The following is a 20,373-nucleotide window of genomic DNA, read 5'->3' as shown; positions in this document are numbered from 1 at the left end:
CTTAAGTTGGCTACATCTGAAACACTGGAAATGAAAAACAAAAATGTGGTTTTGTTTGTTTTATTAGAAAACATTCTGCTAAATGCATTTAGAATGTCCAAGTTCTTCTCACCAGACTGCTGTGAATCCACATGATTTTTTTTTATTATTCTCGAGAGAACAGCACCTCAAAACAGTCATGGCAACCTATCCTATCTCATTCCGTGAGATAAAAATGCATTTTGTCATTAACATTTTTCCGCTCTGGATTGAGGCGTTTCAGAATTTGAGCCAAGACGTTAACAGTCTTCTCACTGCTCAGTCCTGTGCGCTTAGTCTGAAATTTCTTCAGCAGGTCTTTAGTGGTCATCGGTTTCCGGATAAGATATCGACGTACGGCTTCTTCTGTTAGTTGCACATCACTGTCAGATGAAAGATTGAAAACATTAGACACAAGATTAAAAATGACAAAGGCAGATGTATAAAGAATGCGCGATAATACAGTACCTGGAACTGGGAGTAGATTTTCCTGATGGGGGTTGAGGTGTACTCTTTCCAGAGGGAGCAGGACTCTGACTGCTGGGGTCCATTTTTAGCCTTTTGGCAGCAGGGGAGTCTGTCCCTGGAACTTGTGGCTGTCTTTTGCCTGGTGGGAAATTAGACTGGATTTGTACCACATATGCTACCAGTTGACCATATAAATTACATGTGTGTGTACCTTGCTCTAGCTTGCTGGCAGCAGCACGTAGTGTGTTGGAAGTTGCGGCAGGGTCTATGGATGGCGTCCCTGGTCGGCTACCAGTTCTAGAGCTTCCGGCAGAGCCACGTCCAGCAGCACGTTTTGGAGGGGTACGCTTCTTCTACAAAAGGAAAAAAAAATAATTCAATTTATGTAATGATGTAGTTTTTCAAACTAGAAAGATCACTTCATTCTTCCCACTCACTGACCGCCATAAACAAAGCAGAAGCCGTTTCTCCCTCAATATCACTGTCGTCTGAGCTGTCCGATTCACCGCTACTGTCTGTCAAACACAAAGCCACATGATAGAAAAATTAATCATATAAAATGATACTAAAAGTTTTATTATTTTTGAGTATTGTTTGCTTCCATTTTTTAGGTAATTATTGGTACCTTTTTTCTTCTTCTTTTCTGTCTGTGCCTGTGTTTTCTTTCCTTCCTCTTCTTCTTCCTCCTCCTTTGCTTCCTCCTCATTCTGTTTTTCCTCTTCACTCTCTTCCTCACTTTCTGAGGCCTCATCAATCCCTGTAAAGTAAAGACATATTTCAGTAAATCACATAAAGCATCTCAGTGATGGACAATCATAATAGACTGGGTCGACCTTTAGGAAGGTCTTCTCCTTTGCTGGGCTTTCCTTTATCAGGTTCTTCATCTGAACTGCTTATAAAAGACAAGACAAAGAACCATGCATGGATAAACCAAGTGGGTGATGAAAACAAAAAAAAGTAAAGCACAGTGCCTCGAATCTGACCTGCTTTCATCTGACATGTAATCCACCTCCAGACCCTCATAGTCCCCATCATCACTGTCTTCCATAGCATCCTTCTCATTGCTCTTCTTCTTCTTCTTTGACTTTCCTTTAGCGGTTTCATTCTTTGTTTTGGCCTTGCCTTCTCCATCTAAAAGCAAAGAAGGGAAAGGTGAATGTTTTCCTTAAATGAGGTGCTACATATCACAGTGCGCACTTCCCCACCTTCGCCACTATTGTCACTATCATCACTGCTCATTTCAAAGTCATCTTCCAGATCATGGATGCGCAAATCTCCCCCTCGACCGCCACCCTTTTTCTTCTTTGTGGCTTTCTCATTCTCCTCCTCTTCCTCATCACCCTGCGTTTGCTCACGCAGGCGTCTCTGAAGCATGATGCTGAAGTGATTCACTACTTTGTTCCTCCTGTGTACATAATAGTGTATATTGGGGTGTCTTTTCATATTTTCTCATTTTTCCCTTCTCTCACCTGCCCCACTCCTCTTCAGCCTCCTCTGCAGTAAGAGTTCTGTGTTTTGCCACTGGAGTAAAGTTGTACCAGCCATGAACAGGGAAGGCTTCAAAGGCACCATCTGGACACTGGGTGAAGATGTAGTAGGATGCATTTTCTGTGACACCCCCTTTCTTCAGGCCTTTGAATCTTATACAAACAGAGAGATTGGGATTTGCTTATTGATTTATATAGGTAAACAATAAATAATTTAGTATAGAGAGTATCAGACCTTTTGCCAGCCTTGCCGTTGACTTTTAGAATCCAAGGCTGGTCCTCTACTTTGAACTCACGTGTTACAATTCCATACTTCTTCCGTCGTGCTTCCTCACGCTGCTTTTTGCCAAATTCGCTACCAGCTGCCCCCTCTGGGGTCTCTTCTTCGCCATATATCTTCCGAGCACTCATGTCTCTCTCCATTCGAGCCTGACAGAAAAGGGTTCAGATGTCATGTAAAAAATGACTGCAACAAAAAAATCTTTCAATACCATCTATCAGCTTATACTGTATTATAATACTGGTATATACTGGTTCACAGTGTAAATGCAGGAAAACACTGACTACATTTACCTGTGTCCATGTTGAACAGTTGACTTTATCTCCAGCGTTAAAAGCCATTATGTTGTATTTCTTGCTCGTATTTCTATGAGTATAAAAAAAGGAACATCATTTTTAAAACCATGCATTAAAGTAATAAACTATAAGGTCAATCTGGTTGTCTCAGCTGTCAGACAAAGTTGATGGTCAAACAATTCAGTGAAATCCATAAATAAAACCGGCACAATACAGATGTTTTTTGATTTTCAAAATACACTATGTATTTTACTACTCACTTAGGAACTCGAACAGTATATTCAGTGCCTGAAGAACTGCTGCTCCCCTGCAATAGAAAAAGCAATTCTCTTAAAGAAATAGGAAAAAAAATAATGAAAATTATCAAAGCCCCTATCATTGCAAATAAACATTATTTCCCCATGCAATTACTTACCAGTGAGGCCATCATTTATCTTGACTAGCGACTCCAATAAATGAACACTTGAAAAAGACAAGATTACGCATAGTTAATAGTATGATATCTACCATACTAAGAGAATAGTTATATCATAAAAAGCATGATTGTGTGCATCATCTACACAAGAAACAGTCTCTAAATAATATGCAATACTACCGTGGATGGATGACACCAGTTAATGAACAAGATCAACTAAATGTGCACTTACGGTATACTTAAGAGGAAACGTGGATAGGAGATTTAGAGATCTGCAATAAGAATGGTCCAAGATGCGTTTGTTTATAAGAGAACAATTTTGCGGCGCACACGCTCTGGTCCGTCTGAGTTTATTGTAGTATGGAAACACGCAAAATAAAGGTTCCGCGGTTCTTGCTCACTTGATTGGTTGTATTTGCTTGTCTGGTAGTGCGTGTATATATAGAAATATTGAGTGCCAAATATGATTGAAATGTGGCAATTAAAAAAGACCGAAGTTAATCTGGACTCTATTTTAACTACAGTGAAAAGGTTAAAACAATTGCAAATAGGAATCAGAACGTTCCACTTCATGATTCTGCTTAAAATATATACATAGTGAGCATCTCTACTGATTTATTTAAGTGGTTCAATGCAAATATCTGTTTTATCACTTTAATGCCTAAAAATGAATGGAATATTTTGTTGTTGTTGCATTGCTTATTTCTCAAAGATTTTTTTCTGTACAGCAGAGACAAAAAGTAATGCACTTATGTCTAAGAATAGCTCACCACTTTAAAAAAATTGAGATAAATTACTGCTATTTTCAAGAAAAGGACTTGACTGACCTCCATATAAAGTGAGAGCTTTGGAATCAAGCTGCGGGAGAGCTGTGTGGATACCCAACTTGTGAGATCACAAGCCATTCATTGACATTATAGCCGTCTCATTTGGCTACTCGTCTTTTGTCTCCCAAAGGATCAGAGTACCTGTCACTACTACAGTATTGGGCAACAGAACCCTCTACTAAAGCCTTCTGTAAAAAAGGACATAAGCAGTAGTTTGCCGCTTCTCGCATACAGAGGCCAAACTTGTTTCTTGGACATCTAAGTCATTGTAGGTAAACCAGCGATCTTTTAGATCATTATCTTCCATAGCTGGAGCCACTCCATCACTGATATAATGTCCTAAACAAAAATTGAATATTACTCCATTTATACCGTGTATAAGAGCTAAATGGTGTTAATTTTTTAAAGTAAAAACAAAACAAGCATAATTTTCCTACCACTGCTCGTTGTAAAGCCACTATGATTGATGATGCTCACCAAATTATAGCCGGTATAACCCTGTGAAGAATCAATCATATATAAATGTATATGAAATGTAACTCCTGTATCATTATGGTCTCTGATTTGTTGTTTTTAAAAATATAACTTTACCTGTTTTGATGGAAGCACTAGGTTCTTGGAAATTTGTACAGGCCACTGGATCTTTAGCGACCCAAACACTGAAAAAAACACAAAGCGCTTCAGGTGCAAGACCAGCACTCTGTTTGGGGGGGTATAGAAGAATCAAATTAAGTAGTGTGATAGATAGAATGATGTACATATGTATCAGTTATGGGATGTCAGAGATTCAGATCTAAAGTCATTCTAAGGTGGATAAAATGTGTCTCACCTTGGGAGGCTAATAAAGGAACAGCACTGCAATGATGTAGTAGAACCACACTCACATTTATACTCCACTTGTGTCTTCTGAACAAAACACAAAGACACAATTAGATGACAAGTTTTGGGGTATTTTATTTAGTGTTGTCTTGGTTTACCTTCAAATAATTGTGAAGCATTTCTTTCACTGTTCCAAAACCAGGTAGCAGATCTAAAGACAGGTTTGTAAATTCTTCTTCTCTTGTAAATTTATAGTTACAGCTAAAGAATATAAAGAAAAAAGTTAGTTTATTAGGAATACATTGAAAAAGAATATTTTTATGGTGTTTGGAAGAAGTTGGTTGTTTTTGTAGTGGTACCTTAAACACATCCTAATGTTCTGCATCTTGAATACAAAATGTTCTTCCACAGGACACTTATAAGTATTTCCCATTTTGATAGCCAGATTCTGCTGTACTGTGTTTAGATTTCTTATTTGATTAAGTACAGAAGTCAGGAATTCATGGGCATCCTGCAAATATACAAGTACAGATAAATACTTCAATCTGGAAAAAGCATCTGATATAACTTTACTTTTTGGCAGAAATCTTGAAACTCTGGCACTAAGAGGGATACGGTGTTCTTAAATGAATAAAGGCAGTTGATTTTTTTATGAATATTACTCGAACTGTGACATGCTCGGATGTTCATGAATGACCTAGAAAGGGAAAAAAACATATTTGTTTGAGTTGTGAGTATGTCATAAGAATCAAATAGAAAGTATGAGTTTTGATACGTGACCTTATTAGTGTAGCATCAGGATTTAAACTCCAGATGGATTTCTGAGAGCTGATATCTTCAACAAAATCCTCCAAAGTCAGAAGGCTTTGAAGGCTGGCATTCATGTAGCAGATTTGTGCTGGGTTAGGAAACCTAATGCACAAAATAGAAAATAGCCATTTTGTGTTATTTTACCCCAAGTCACCTATATGTAAAGTTTTTTTTAATCACTAATAGTGATAAAGTTATGGACTATTAAGATAAAAAAAACTATAATACTATCTATATGAATGAAAATAGCTGTCTAATATTAGAGGGATGTTTCTAGGTGGAGTTTAATACGGATATTGAAGACTTACCCAAGTAATTTGAACCGCTTAAGACTGGGGGAATTAATGGATGAAGATGCAATCCATTCATTGTATTTTTTCTTCCCTTTTTTACAACTTGCAAGGCAATCGAGCCCCACAGTGCTGTCTGGGTTAGAAGAGGTGCAGTTCTGTCTTAAATTGCACAGTTCCATCGATTTTGGGGCCACTTGACATCTCTATGGCAAGAAATAAAAGTGGATTAACCCACGTGAGGCTAAAATTTCACCCACTCAGTGGCCACTCTACTAGAGGGACAGATTTTGACTATCTTCTGCTGGATTGAAGGGTTATGCTGGATAAACAGATCCTCAGGTTTGATATTTAATCAGAATTACACTTATTAAACATGGATGTATAAACACATGACATTTGTCATCAAGAGTTGGATTCAATTTATATTTGTGACCCAATATTAAACTTACCTTGAGCCACCACAACCAATTTAACTTCTTTTTGTTCGTGGGAGTGAGGTCACCTTGAACAATATCCCTGTTGATGAAAAAGCCTTTTTGTGAGCATTGTTTCTAACACCTTATCACCTTCAGTCATATCACACTTTGTTTTCTTATTGTAGCATTGCATTTAATGTGCTTCATCTTAATCTTATTTTCCTCACCTATTCACTTCTGTACTCACTATACATACTTTTACTATTCTGAAATTTCCCCCAAAAATGCCTTGCAAATGGATGGATTTTTTCCCAGAAATTAAAAAAAAAAAAAATTCCCATTCATTTCCTATGGAACACAAAATTCTAAACCTTCCCATTCTTTTTTCAGGATATGAACATGAATTCTTTACATTTCTGACCAAAATGTCCACATTTTATCCATTTTTTTCTAAAACTTACATTTCAATTTAATGAAATTGTGTCAGACTTACTTGCTTTTTTCCTCAGTAGGTTTTTGGATGTCGGTTGTATTTTCTTTTGCCCCCCAATTAGTATTTTCCTGTTCCAGGTCTGGGTGACATAGGACACCTGCGGTTTTGTTATTTTCTTGAAAGGACACATGTAGTACTTTCTTTTTCACTAAGAGGCTTTCACTCTCTTTCACCATGTTCAATGAGGAGTCAGTCTGCCTCTGCTGTTGAGGGCTGTGTGTTTCAGGAAATACACTGTATTTCTGTTACAATAAAAACAATAATGCTTAATCACAGAATGACAACAATATGACAATAATATGATTAATCAAACTGACCATGCAGCACGGCCAACACCGAAATATCTTACACTTGTGTTGTGGTCTTATGGCAGGTTTTACGTCCGAGCCATTTGAACTACAACCAAAAAAAAGCCATGTTTTTGTCATATTAGAATGCCATGATTAGTTAAAAATTCAAAATAAATCACATTTACCTGTAGTTTTCATATTTTTGGATGTTTTGCTGCGTCTTAAAGAGACAGATGCATTTATTGGTAGGTTTCACAGGTATGTTATTTTCCTCGGAAAAGTACAAATGAGTTTTTTTCTGTAGAAAATACCTTTTGAAAGCCCAAGAGTTGGTTCCACCATCTGATATTTTCCTTCTTAATGTTGGAGGGAGCGACAGCACATTGACTGGCAGCACTGTAGACCAAGATAAATTGAAAAGTAATGCACCTTTTTACTCATTTTAGAAATTGGTCTGTATTCGGTGAACAGTCAAAGGTCAAACTTAAGGCTTGGGTCATTTATACCAAGAGATTTTATAAAACCACTATAAAACGGTGATATTTAAGCCTTTTTCATGAGAAATTCAAGATAAAAATGTATAATTAGATCACCTCTTGGATGATATTGTGTCCTTGCTGTCATGTGCATCCACTTGGACATTGGGCACATTCTTCTGAACCATCTTTGTAAATCATAGCCATTGATGTGCATATTGACTGCACATGCTGTGTTCACATAAATGAACACAAAGGTTGAGGTGACAGTCTTTCGTACAATTGTTTCTAGATTCTTAGTGCATTCTGAGGGAGGGAATTACATAATGCTCTCAGTTTTGTCATATGAGTACTGGTCATAAATGACATCATGGTATTTTTAAAACATCAGAGCTCATACATCATTTGCATCAGGAGGAAATGTTACATGGATTTAAAATCTAGAAGGAAATGAGTATGGCAAAATATTAGATGCAGTTAACTAAAACTATCAATAAAAATCAACATAACCATGGTATTATCAAATAAACATCTGTTTTTTGTACCACTTGTCATCATTGTTGTCATTATTGTGTAGAAGAATGGTGTTAATATATATACTACCCAATCCTACTCTTTATATCTGGCCTCTAACTTGCCTTTCTTAAATCCCAAACAGAAACAGTACATTTGCATAGTTTTTTGCATTTAAGGCAAGACATTGAGAACACAACTTTGAGTTGAGGAGATTTGCATGCATGTTTTCTTGTCATCATGAAATACTGCGTCCTAAGACTTCTCCTGGGTAAGTTTATTCATAAAAAATGTTATTTCTACTACTTTTAGAAACTTTAGGATAACAATATGAATTAACTACTCCATTAACTGTGTGGGTTTGTGGTATGAAAATGCAGAACAAAATGAAACATTGCAAAACAATACTTCAGTGACAATAATCATTTAAAACAATGTTTCCTCATTATGTATAGTAATGAGGACAATTTAATTCCAGGAGTGTGTATGTTCTCTGTAAATGTCTTTAAAAAACAAATGCCCCCCAAAAAACAATAATATTAAGGATTTAGTTGTTTTTTTTCTTATGAATAGCTCTGCAATATAATGAAGTTTTGTTTCATTTTTTTTTTTGTATTTTACAAGACCAATTTTTTAAAAACATTGTAACATTTAGCCATTTTTATACATATCTCTTACTGTGTCAATTAAAAAGTGCACATAATAATTCTCCCACTAAAAGTTGGTGTATTATTTCTTTATAATCTTTTTCTTTCTCCAAGGATCATTCTTCATCATTGGACATTCTGCCTATCCTCGTGGTAGGTGGAAAAGTACTTCATTCTTTTTTATTATTTACTACTAATACTTTTTATACTATTCTATACTTACTTTACTCACAAAATAATGACATGCACCCATAATAATATCTAAATACCTTCTCATGCAGGGTCCTGTAACAACTACATCAATGTTACTGAATCCTATCGCAATACAGCCTTTACATCTTCTTCATTTCCTGGCTACTCACATGATGACAGTCACCTTACAAATCAGTGGTCCCGCTTTACTGGGATTGGTGGAGACAGAATAATTACAGCCTGCCTATCAGGACCTCGTGGTAGTTTTTCCTTACCTATTTATTTGTCATTTGGATATCCTACCGAGGAATCTGATACAGCCACAACAGGATCGGCATATTCCAATAATGGAGCTTGTAGTAATTATGCAATAACAATGGAAGTGGTGCTCTGTCCAGGAGAATTTTACATCCATAAACCGACAGCTCACGCAGTTGCCAATTCTGGATTTGTTACCTGTAAGAACCCACATAATATATGAGTAACTTAATTCTATATTTTTGTCATTTGATGACTTTTATATGTGTCTTTTAAGACCATTTTTTGTGTAGAAATGATTCTTGCGGACCACTTGCACAATGTAATCCTGATGGAGGGTGTACTTGTGTAACTGGGTATGAAATACTCCCAGATCATCTGCCAACAAATATTTCGTATGGCTGTACTGGTAAATACATGCATCTAAACACCCCATCGCTACTTTTGAGTACAGTAAAATGCTAAGTTGACGTTTTCATACCTTTTCTACATCTTTCTAAATAGATATCGACGAGTGTACAACAAATCCAACTGTTTGCGGCCCTAATTCTGATTGTAACAACACAGTTGGAGCATACACTTGTAGTTGTCTACTTGGATTCAATGTTACAAACCAAGAACGGCCCCCTGGAAAAGAAAATGAATGCACAGGTACTGTTCTCATTGTGGACTAATACCAATTAATGTTATGCCTTACAGGCTAATCTTATTTTTTAATGTTTATTTTTGTCACCTGAAAGATATTGATGAGTGTCTTACAAACCCATGTGGTGATGATGGGGAATGCGTGAATACAGCGGGAAGTTTTGAATGTCAATGTAATGATGGTTACCAAAATGTGAATGACACCATTCCAATTTGCCAAGGTATGTTCTTATTATTATTATTGTGTGGGAATCAGGGAAATTTCACCCCCATCTCTGCTTGTTACCTTGTCAGATATTGATGAATGTATGGATCCCATGCTGTGTGGTCCTCACTCTGAATGCAGCAACATACCTGGTCTTTATACCTGTGAATGCCAAGTGGGTTTCTCTCCAACTAATCCAGACCAGTCACCCAATGACCAAAACAACTGTCTTGGTAATCCTTTAATTTGTTATTATTAAAGAGAAACACCATCCAATAGAAGATCAGGTAAAGAGCACTTTAAATAGCACTTTAATTGATGGGTAAGAACCTTTAAGCACTCATTTTAGGTGAAAAAGTATGGACATAAACTCCTCAAGTTGTAAAAATACAATATTTCAATATATATACTTTTCAAAAGGGTGTATATTGTCATTTTTAGGGAGAACCTTGCCACACCATTGGTACAACAAGACCATGTAGTTACTATGTAGTTGTTTTTTTTTAACCAGATAATCAGGCAGTATTTATAGTAACTGAAAAATGTTGTAATTTCTGCTCCTCAGATATTGATGAGTGTAATGAAGATGCAACAGTCTGTGGTCCAGTTTCTAACTGCACAAACTCAATCGGCTCATATATTTGTAGCTGCTTCAATGGATATAATCTGAATAACCCAGAAGTGATTGCAAGCTATGCCAATCCTTGCTCAGGTATGTGTACCATTTGTCAAATCTTTTGTATAAATCTTTTTAATTGCATTTTTTTTGTCTTTGTGTAGATATTAATGAGTGTAATGAGATGCCGGGTATATGTGGTTATCAAACCATCTGTACCAATGCACTTGGGACATTCTATTGTTCCTGTCCAGATAGTTTTTACCCATCAACTGGGATTATATGGATTACTGGAGTCTCTTTTTGTAAAAGTATGTCTAAAATACACTATAATGCAGTATATATTTATTTTTAATAATTTTCTATAAACCCACAGGCCTACAGGATATTCTCAATGAGATACACCCTGAAACAGTGAGTAATATTTTAATGTAAACACAGCAAAATCCAATTAATTAAATGAGATATATAGTTGAAAGTGAAATTAATTAATGTATTTGTATTTGTTACAGGGACAAACAAAAGAAAGAATATTTCTTGACAACATGGACCAACAACTTTTAAACAATACAGAAATCATTTTACCAGTGCCAGTCAGTCCCTATAAATTATCTTTTATTTTTTAATGTTACACTAAAGAACAAAAAGAACTTTTCATGATATTTATGACTTATTCTTTCTCAATGTTTTGATTCTCTCTCTCCAGACAGTAGAAAACAGCTTTTCAGCATCTATGGTACTAGTTATACAATTATATATGCTTATATTTTTTAATGGACACTCCTAAAATTGCATTAAATATGTGCTAAAGGAGGTGTCGGGTGTTGGACCACGCGTCAGGAATATCAAGGTGAGCAGTGAAGGAGATGGAGAGATGGGAACTAAGATTCTTGCCATTTCAGACCTTCTCATAAGTGCTATGGTGTCACCAGATCAGAATAAAACTAAAATTATTTTGAACAGTTCGGCAGTAGGTAAGATATTTTCGCATGAAAATATATACACTTGAATGCCTTATGGATTCTGTAATATTGCAGTGGAATTAATTTATTACAAATCTTATGTGTAGCCTTTACCCTTGAAACTTTTGAGCCTGGGAGTATTAATGAAAGTGGCTCTCAGCTTTTTGTGAATGAAAACATCATGGACATTAACCTCAAAAGTCTGGCAAAAGAGAACAACAGTGAGAATTTAAGACAATTTGAATAATTCTATGACTGTTTCATGCAATTTTAGGAAAATAATTTTTCTGTGCTTCATTGTGGTATCCATCAGGTTCAGTTGCAGTGGCCTTTATGACACTGACAGGCATAGAAAGTCTTCTCAGTCATCAATACTTTGAAACTGAGAACAAGACGGAGATGTATTCGGATGTCATCACCGCAGTCTTACCTTCAGAAAACAACACCAATCTCACCAAACCTGTTAACTTCACTCTTCAACACAAGAGGGTTCCATGTCTCATTTTAAATCCCCTTTTTTTATTATCCACTATATAATGTTTACTAACTTCTTGTGCACATTCCCTAATTTTGATTTTATTAGATATTACCTGAATCTGGTTTGGTGACTTGTGTATACTGGGAAGGCAAAAAAGAAGAGATGGAATGGTCAGTAAATGGATGCTGGGTTGCATTTTCAAATGAGAATTTCACTGTGTGTAGCTGCTCTCATCTCTCTACATTTGCCCTTATCCTTCAAATTGGCGAGGTATATCTCATTTTTTTGCTAACTATAACCAAATACATTATTTTTTTTATACTAACAGGGTGTTTTTTTTCTCAGCCTCCACCTGAGGATTCATTTTTAGAATGGATGAACAGAATCTGTGTCACTATTGGCCTTTTTTTCTTTGCCTTGGCCATCCTCACCTTTCTACTATGTAGCTGGAATCCCAAAATCAACAATACAGCACGTTTTCATTTGTGTCTCAGCCTTTCTTTATCCCATCTCCTGCTGCTATGGAATGATAGATATTTTGAAGATGAGGTATACCAACAACATATTTGATGGCTTATCAACAACAACCAATGAGAACTCTCCTCATGTTTCCACAGCTGGCTTGCACTGTCATAGCTGGACTTCTTCACTTCTTAGTAGTTGCAAGCTTTGTGTGGATGTTGTTGGAAGCTATGCAGCTTTACCTGCTGGTTCGGAAGCTCTCCAGAGTGCAGGTGATCCAAAGAGATGGTCTTCCTAGGCTTTTGCTCTACTTAATTGGCTATGGTGTTCCATTTGTGAATGTGGGTGTCTCTGCATTGGTCTATTCTGATGGATATGGAGTCACCAATACAAAAGAGTGAGTCACCAAAACATCAATATGCATATATTTTTATTAATGAGTACTATATATAGAATTATACAGGCATATATGAGAATATGACCTTGAATTTCAGCTGTTGGTTGTCGCTAAACCAGAACTTCAGGTGGGCTGCATCAGGGCCAATCATTGCTGTCCTTGCAGTGAGTAGCTTATAGAGTTGATTTTTTTAATAATAGTTGTGGGGTTCAAAATAAAATAACTGGAAATAAAAGTGGTGTTAAAATTTATGGTGACTTTGCCTTTTCTGCCAGCTCAATATAATCTTGTTTTGTGCTACTTTATGGAGTCTGAGACCTACTTTGATTGACATGAGAAGAGATGTCTCTCAATCTGTAGACACAAGGTACGTTGCATTTTTTGTTGCTATTGATTAAGATTCAAAATAATCAGAGTGGTGGGTAACTGTAATAAGGCATTTTTGAGTCTCGATCTTGTTTTGAATCTGATTAAATCTTTAAAATTGAACAGATTGTAATCCGAAAATGCCAATAATGACTTCATGCTTCAATATAGGTTGATTATTTTTAAAATTGTGGCCCAGTTTGCCATATTGGGTTGTGCTTGGATTATTGGACTATACCAAAGCAACCTTTTCTTCCATGTCCTCTTCATTCTTCTCAACTCTCAGCAAGGAACCTTGCTATACATTGTACACTGTGTCCTCAACAAAGAGGTTAGACCCTACTAATTACTACCAATAAAATATATACAGTCAATATTTCTTATACAAATTTGCCCTGTCCAGATTAGGGAGGAGTACAAGAAATGGTTGACATGTTTATATAACAAGAAACAAGATGATATAGTGAGTATACTATATTTGAACTTCCTTTTTTTGTGATTGTTCAGAAAATAATTGAGAAGCACTGTAATCTCTGAATGCTGGTCGTATTTCAACAATATTCCTTAGCTAATAATTAGAGAACCAGTGCACATTTTGGAGTACAATTATCTGAGGGTACATTAAAAATTAATGGACATTGTTCTTTCAACAGGGAGATGTACAATCAGTTTCCGAGGATTTAGACAAGACTGAAGAGGGAAGATAACGTTAAAGACTTAAAATTTAGACTATGTAAAAATCCAAAATGGAATTGTCCTTTCCTTCACACAGTCTGAATGTAATAGACAGAAAATAACCTCAGGTGTACCACATCAAAACATTTTTATCTTTCTAAATATGTCAAGTTGTCTAGTGTGAAAAGTCACAGATTTTGCATTATTTGTTTACAAACACAACAGTATGCCTGTCTAAAAGAAACACACGCTTCACAATGTAAAACATGCCAGCCTCAGGTGACATTTCCCTTTCTGAACTAAGAATATCTTACTTTACAAGACAAATTGAACGGACAAGGCAAAGCACTATCACGCGGAGACTAAATACATTTGCCTACAATGACGCCTGATACAAGATAGTCTTTTAATTACTTGAGTTTTACTATGCTAATCCACCAAGAAATTATTATGAGGATGTCAGCAAGCTATATGAACGCACACATAGTATTGTATGTGTGTCTCATTCTAGTTTGATTAAACTTTAATCAGTAAAGAGACACTATTGTGCTATTTGTGTCTATCACAGAGTGGCTAAAGTAATTATTGCATTGCAGTTCTGATGAAAAATATGTATTTGCTGTAATAATGGTGACTAAATTTGAATTTTCTGAGGGAATATTACATTTTGTAATTAAAATAACCATAGTTTTATATATTTTTGAGGGTATTTGAATAGAAAAGGAATACTAAACAACATTTTGATAATAGTGTAGATATTCTTTTATATTATAATCCCGAATCCCTTGAGACAGTTTAATTTTCCTATTCAAATCAGTAAGGTTAGTGTAATTTGCAATATTGGTCATTAGGTGTCAGACGAGAGCTGAAAAAAAACTAGCGTGGGTTTGATTTATTGAGCGTCTGAATCACATGTTGGCCTTAGTAGCTCTTAAACCTCGACCATAACTCTGGTGGTTTTACACACCTGTAACACATTGCTCCCATCAAGTCACATAATCGCCCAGTATCGATTGTCAGATATGTTATCATCTTCATGGGACAAGTTATCATTCTTTATATTCTCTGCATTCTACATCTGATTTGTTTTGGAAAAAGTGCAAATCTATCTGACAGGTGAGTAGACTTTGCAATCAAATGATTTGTTGTATTTTAGTACCAGTGCATCATTATTCTGCAGTAATCCAAACAGAATGACAGATAAAGCCAAATTGTGCATGCATTAGTTAGTGTACCAGAGAAACTTTGAACATATAAATCAGGGCCTTCTAAACTAGTCTTTAAGGCTATTTGTAGTTCCTGTTGTTTTTTTGTTTTGTTTGTTTCTGTTCCACCATTACTTCTAATACAAAGTAAGTGCTCTTATTTGATTGGAATGCAATCCTGCACCCACTTTTGCCCCTTTTTGGAATAGTTTGAAAGCCCATTTTCTAACTTATGATGAAGAATTTGATGAATATTGATCCATAACATCACAATTTTTCACTGATCATTTACCCAATCCCCTTAACCTTGGCCAATATATATTTTTTAAGGTCAGGCATCAGTGTACTTTCCCCCTAACTCCACTAAAACAATATATATGTGGATGTTGTGTTTGCTGTTTGTAAATGTAATTGTTTTGATAATTTCTCTTGTTGCCAATAGATAATATCAGCTGAAACATTCATTAAACCACTGAAATACTATGTCGCAGACCTTATGCAGACAGCAGGACGCTGTAACATCATCAATAAAGATGTAAATGCATTAATTAAATTGATTTCTAGTCCAATTCAAATCTTTTAAAGCCTACAGTGGACATTCATAAATGAAATACATAGGTCAAATTCACCAAAATTGCATTAGAGCATCTACTTTTGCCAACTATTTAATTGACCCTCATTAGATAAAACTCCAGTATTGGATTGCGTAAAACCTTTGGCTGAGGCTACTTTAAAAATCCACACATATTGTATATTTGCAAAGGATACATAATGATGTAAAATGACCTTACAATGCCTTGAGACAGATACACTTTGACTGTACTTGAGTGTTCTTACAGATGGTGGATGGCAGCCATGGCAGCAGGTTACACACCTTTAGCAGTTTCAGCATAAACATTGTCCAGACACATTTGAAAACTCTCAATAAGCATTCATGACAATCGTAAAGCCTGACATTGACATGAAGCAATTGCAGAATGTTGGTATGTACGTGTCTCTTTGCTTCTCTTCACAATATTACACCCGGTAACCATGGAAACACACTAAGCACAAGAGTCGTGAGACCAGTCTGCCGCGATGCCTCGCGTGGTAAACAATCCTGCACTCAAGTGAACACACAAGGAAACCCAATTTGAAAATTCTATACAGTTTCTATACAAAAGGTGGGCAGTAGGCAACAAGCTTCAGCTTGTGTAATGTTTTTTTTCTTCTTTTTTTAGACTAGAGTTAAATATCCGTAACAGCGAGGCACTTACATTGAGTGTGAATAAATCTTTCATTCATTTTCCATATTTGCTCATCCTCACAAGGGTCGCAGGGGGTGCTAAAGCATATCCCTGACAACTATAGGTGGGAGACACCCTGAATTGGTCGCCAGATCATTAAGGCAGTCCCATTATTGTTCTTTATGCTAAATATATAAAAACTCCAAAGCAATTTTCAAGTGTAGTTGTCTTTGCCGAAGCTCCACAGGTCAATGTTTGCGCTGTAATGTTTACCTCATATAAACAGTCCCTAAGACTGACCTCTAAATGATAAAAACAAATAAAATTGGCCAACATTTGTGGCAGAGAAAACTGAAAATCTCTCAATACGTTTATTTTTCATCTTAAATCTTATTATATTGTTGGTGTTAAATGTTGTACTCCTATATATTCCCTGTTATAACCTGCAGACAATTTAAGGGTGTTTTATTTATTGATTTTTATACCCGGAGAAAACCCAATGCAGGCCCCGAAAGAACAAAATTCCACATAGGTGGAGTGACCTGGATTTGAACCCAGGTCCCCCTACTGTGAGGCCGACATACTAACCACTCAGCGGCTCCTCATTTGGACTTTTCATCTTACAATACTGGTTCCAAATGCCAATAAGGCAATGAATATACTGCAGTAAATGCAGATTGGATTGTTAAAAGATGAATTTACAAGTGCTATTTGGATGGTGTGTAGGTCTGTATTTTCTCAAAGTGTCGTTCATCCAGTTCGGCTTTGCAGTAATCAATGATCGCTATGGCAAGAAATGAAATCATGGCTATTATGTCACATATATGAGACATACAATGTTGCCTATTGTGCACAGAAGCACTTAGCACCTCATCACACATGACCACTCTTCTTCCTCCCAGAAGCAGCAATAGATAACAGCTTTGTCGAGCATCATGCCAAGACAAGCCTTTGTGCCATTGCTTCACACTTGAAGCACTGATAATGAGAAAATATTAATGAGAGTTTGGGTACTGCGTCAGTTTCCGGAGCAAATAATCTTCTAGAGGGAAGAGAAGAAGAAAAAAAAAGGCGAGATGGCGCAAAGGAGAGTTAATGAGCTGTTTGCACGTGCCTCTGCGCGTGCACTCCTCCTGCTGCTGTAAGCGAGACTAAAGGGAGTGAGAAATGAGGACGAGGGAGTGTTAATTGAGTATGATCGCACCTTCACTATATTTCTTTACGTCAATCTGGATAGTGGCTCGACTAAGACAACCTTACTGCACATCATTCTCATTTTATTTTATAGATAGTTACACATTTGGTGGAGGAATCATCAGGTTTGCTGTGTGAAATGGTCCAACTTCAGTTTGCCATTCAAAAAGGAAAGCAAAAGTATTGGTGTCATTAGTTTAAAATTATTGATGTTATGATTGTGGTTTAATATTTTTAGATGAGGTTTTGGGGATTTTGTGGAAAGATTTAAATTTACATTTTGGAAAAGTATGCAGAATGCATTGGATGGACAGTGAACCAATTAGTAGGCTTTGTTCCATTCCCTTTAACAGTGCCTTGTTTTTTGGTGTTTTTGATTGTTTCTATTACATAATGACTAATTTGAGCTTAGTGAAAAGTTAACTTGTTATGAGTACTGGGCAGATCAATTGTTTACTTGCATAGTTGTTTGTCTAAACCTATTTTTATATATATTTTTAATTTAGCTTTTGAATTATTTGTGTAACCAAGTAAAATCACTCAAAGACATGCAATGCAGACTTAGGGGGCAATTAAGGTTTGACTAAATTAAATGCATGGCCATCACTATGTGAGAATACATTACCCTTTAGTACTATAAGGGGATCTCTTGCACAAAGAAAAAAACGATGACATACATAACAGTTTATGGTGTGGAAATAAAGCAAGGCATTAAGGTCTCAAGTTCCTGACGAGAAATTAAAATGTTAGGATTGCTAAATTTTGGGTGTGTAGCATTACTCCATGTAGTTTATATATGTTCTACTTTGGTTTGTGTGGGAATACAAGTTAGTTTTAGAGTCAATAATTGTAATATTATGTTGATAAGGCAAGTCTCTCTATCATGAATTCCACCACTGCATAGAAAAGCCATGTTTTTTCTTGCCAGCTGTATCAAAACTGAGCATCATTATCTAGTGAAAAGCAGATTTACTGCCGCAAGCCTGATTTTGGAGCTTATTAGATTGTGCAAGGAGTGCCTAATGCATACACATGTTCTTATTAGACAAATATGAATACAAATGTTTTTATGAAGTAGAAATTAAGGCATAGATGCAACACAACTCAACTGCACTTGCCATATGAAAAATCTCTCTCTCTTTCCCTCTCTCTCTAACTCTCTCAGTCTCTCAGTCCTTCTCTACCACCGCGCTGCTGCTACTGCTTAGCCTTCGACGACACGGTGGATGAGAAAAAGAATCATCTCCCCCTCTTTTTTGGACCAACAGTTTGGAAAGGAAACAATTAAACAGGTACAGTACTCAATTCTACCCTCTTTATAATATTAACCCTGCTTGCCTTTTAAAATGATATACTACAGTCTTGCAAAGATGGATATTGTGTCAGAGATATTGCGCATGTACTTGTGACTTCTCTTTTCTGCTGGCTTGAACTGTCTTCTCACAATATTTGGGTTTTATTTTCCATCCTAATGCATAGCAATGTAGATTCAGTGTTAAGCATCGGAATAGTCTTGATGACTACTCCGTATGGGATTGTTCTTTTTCTCTTTCACATAGTTGTTTTGGTGCACCACAAAGCAGTTTTAGTGTGAGGAATTAAACTGTATGGTTAAAATGGGCTTTGATTTAAAGTGTAGAAATGAATGAGTCTGGTGCGGTGGGGTGGAATGGGCGGTCTTGAAGGGGGGGTGCTTTGCAGCGAAAGAAAGATTGGACAGGCTGCGCCATGGACAGATGTGTGAGAGGGATTTAGAGTCGTGGGAGGAATCACGCAGGGGATAAAACAGGCAGAATGAGTATGCATGTGTGTGTGTGTGTGCATGTTGAACGTCCCGGCGGCTCAACGGCAGTGTTGACGTACAAACGCGCACATACGTGCACGGACACTCACTTCACCTGCAATGAACGCTTGGGTGTCAGCTGCTTTGAGCACCCCGTGCCTGCTGTGTTTGACCGTGTGCCTGTGAGTGAATGAGAGATCGGAAGTGGGAGAGAGAAGGAGAGAGACAGAGAATGAGAGATTCCTGACACTGGCAGCAACAGTGTCCGGAGCACACGGATACCGCCCACGCATTTTGGATGCTCAGGCCAACAAGAGGATCTCATGCCTGTCAGTAACTGGGAATGGAAGGAGCTCCTCTAAGATGGTTTAAATCGTACTAGCGTGGCTTGTATGTTGGAGATGAATTGATGGTGTGAATGGAGCGCAGTGGGCAACTTCAGCACCCTGGATAGCGTAGTTTGCTGAGCCAGCACGTTGGCGGGTTGTGAACCCCTCCCTCATGCTGAGGAGATTGCATGCTTGATTATGCACATGCATGCTTGATCAGATTAGAGCAAACACATTCTGATCACATTAGTCATTTGGGGAGATGGGGGAGGCCACACAAAAACATTTATTTATAGTTCAACATGCAGTAGTCCAACTAAGGTATTATGAATTTTTTTATTAGGTACACTGACCTATTCTGAGGAGATTTAAGATTTTGTACAGCAGCAAAAATCTTGCTTCTATGGAAATATTTAGGCCCATTTTAATAAAGGTGATTACTGGTTTGCCGGACCTTGTTGCAGAAGGGAGGGAGGGAGGGATTTGCAGTCGTGGCCATTTACTGAGGGTGGGGATGTTATTGTCAATATCTGGTATATGTGTGCTGTGAGACAATAGTGACCAGTTCAGCAGCCACTTTTGAGATCAAAGTTTGTCGCAATAGAGCCAGCTAACTGCAGCCCTAAATTTAAAAAAATATACAAAATATGAGTGTGTGTGTTTGTGTATAAATATATCTTTCTATATCTCTGTTTTTTGAGAATTTGTGATAGGATCCCTACTTTATTTTCCATTAGTAGAATATTTCATACTTGGCAGATGTTTTTTTTTCCAGTAAGTAGTTTTTCTTTGCTCAACAGGTTAACACTAAAGCCTAAAGGCATTTCACTTG

General features: G+C 36.8%; 4 protein-coding genes across 5 annotated transcripts in view; 2 read left to right on the top strand and 2 right to left on the bottom strand.

Annotated features, from left to right (window-relative positions):
* Positions 1-46: 46 nt before the first annotated feature.
* gtf2f1 (general transcription factor IIF, polypeptide 1) lies at positions 47-3,359 on the bottom strand. Of its 2 annotated transcripts, none has more exons than XM_077734795.1 (14): positions 3,197-3,359; positions 2,965-3,011; positions 2,810-2,856; positions 2,547-2,619; positions 2,209-2,402; positions 1,956-2,126; positions 1,692-1,891; positions 1,470-1,617; positions 1,320-1,378; positions 1,112-1,243; positions 928-1,001; positions 698-839; positions 487-625; positions 47-401 (listed from the first exon to the last, which is right to left on the bottom strand). In XM_077734795.1, the coding sequence occupies exons 2-14, from the start codon at positions 2,977-2,979 to the stop codon at positions 197-199; spliced, it is 1,599 nt and encodes a 532-aa protein (XP_077590921.1). In that variant the 5' UTR covers positions 2,980-3,011; positions 3,197-3,359; the 3' UTR covers positions 47-196. The 2 variants fall into 2 exon arrangements, with proteins under 2 accessions (XP_077590921.1, XP_077590922.1); XM_077734796.1 differs by having other exon boundaries at positions 1,320-1,375.
* Positions 3,360-3,798: 439 nt separating this feature from the next.
* LOC144208612 (ubiquitin carboxyl-terminal hydrolase 37-like) lies at positions 3,799-7,576 on the bottom strand. Its single transcript, XM_077734549.1, has 13 exons — positions 7,506-7,576; positions 6,940-7,018; positions 6,623-6,864; positions 6,163-6,229; positions 5,729-5,916; positions 5,391-5,522; positions 5,184-5,307; positions 4,970-5,121; positions 4,769-4,871; positions 4,621-4,697; positions 4,383-4,491; positions 4,229-4,289; positions 3,799-4,130 (listed from the first exon to the last, which is right to left on the bottom strand). Exons 1-13 carry the CDS (start codon positions 7,574-7,576, stop codon positions 3,970-3,972), a joined length of 1,566 nt encoding a protein of 521 aa, XP_077590675.1. The 3' UTR covers positions 3,799-3,969.
* Positions 7,577-8,141: 565 nt separating this feature from the next.
* On the top strand, positions 8,142-13,836 carry LOC144208609 (uncharacterized). The gene is made up of 22 exons (XM_077734546.1): positions 8,142-8,172; positions 8,830-9,198; positions 9,276-9,407; positions 9,503-9,649; positions 9,739-9,864; positions 9,938-10,081; positions 10,414-10,560; positions 10,629-10,775; positions 10,841-10,878; positions 10,977-11,057; positions 11,171-11,200; positions 11,276-11,438; positions 11,534-11,647; positions 11,740-11,915; positions 12,010-12,174; positions 12,250-12,453; positions 12,522-12,763; positions 12,861-12,927; positions 13,039-13,130; positions 13,301-13,460; positions 13,533-13,592; positions 13,783-13,836. Exons 1-22 carry the CDS (start codon positions 8,142-8,144, stop codon positions 13,834-13,836), a joined length of 2,889 nt encoding a protein of 962 aa, XP_077590672.1.
* Positions 13,837-14,681: 845 nt separating this feature from the next.
* Positions 14,682-20,373, top strand: part of elfn2b (extracellular leucine-rich repeat and fibronectin type III domain containing 2b) — a 40,622-nt gene continuing 34,930 nt past the window's right edge. Inside the window, exons 1-2 of the mRNA XM_077734609.1 lie at positions 14,682-14,920; positions 18,595-18,721. The gene's annotated coding sequence lies outside the window, so the exon portion shown is untranslated. The remainder of the gene's footprint in view (positions 14,921-18,594; positions 18,722-20,373) is intronic.

Source organism: Stigmatopora nigra, chromosome 15, assembly GCF_051989575.1.
Source record: "Stigmatopora nigra isolate UIUO_SnigA chromosome 15, RoL_Snig_1.1, whole genome shotgun sequence".
NCBI lineage: Eukaryota > Metazoa > Chordata > Actinopteri > Syngnathiformes > Syngnathidae > Stigmatopora > Stigmatopora nigra.
The sequence above is the reverse complement of the archived record's forward strand: the minus strand, read 5'-3'. Positions and strand labels throughout refer to the sequence as shown.

Excerpts from the sequence above, each read along its gene's own strand:
- LOC144208612 (XM_077734549.1), bottom strand. The coding sequence starts at position 7,576 with ATGGTTCAGAAGAATGTGCCCAATGTCCAAGTGGATGCACATGACAGC. Across the intron at positions 7,019-7,505 it reads GACACAATATCATCCAAGAG|TTCAAATGGCTCGGACGTAA; the intron begins GTGATCTAATTA and ends TTTTGGTTGTAG. Across the intron at positions 4,872-4,969 it reads AACATTAGGATGTGTTTAAG|CTGTAACTATAAATTTACAA; the intron begins GTACCACTACAA and ends TATATTCTTTAG.
- LOC144208609 (XM_077734546.1), top strand. The coding sequence starts at position 8,142 with ATGAAATACTGCGTCCTAAGACTTCTCCTGG. Across the intron at positions 10,776-10,840 it reads TGGAGTCTCTTTTTGTAAAA|GCCTACAGGATATTCTCAAT; the intron begins GTATGTCTAAAA and ends ATAAACCCACAG. Across the intron at positions 11,916-12,009 it reads TCACTCTTCAACACAAGAGG|ATATTACCTGAATCTGGTTT; the intron begins GTTCCATGTCTC and ends TGATTTTATTAG.
- gtf2f1 (XM_077734795.1), bottom strand. Across the intron at positions 2,127-2,208 it reads AACGGCAAGGCTGGCAAAAG|ATTCAAAGGCCTGAAGAAAG; the intron begins GTCTGATACTCT and ends TGTTTGTATAAG. Across the intron at positions 1,002-1,111 it reads AGAAAAGAAGAAGAAAAAAG|ACAGTAGCGGTGAATCGGAC; the intron begins GTACCAATAATT and ends TGTGTTTGACAG.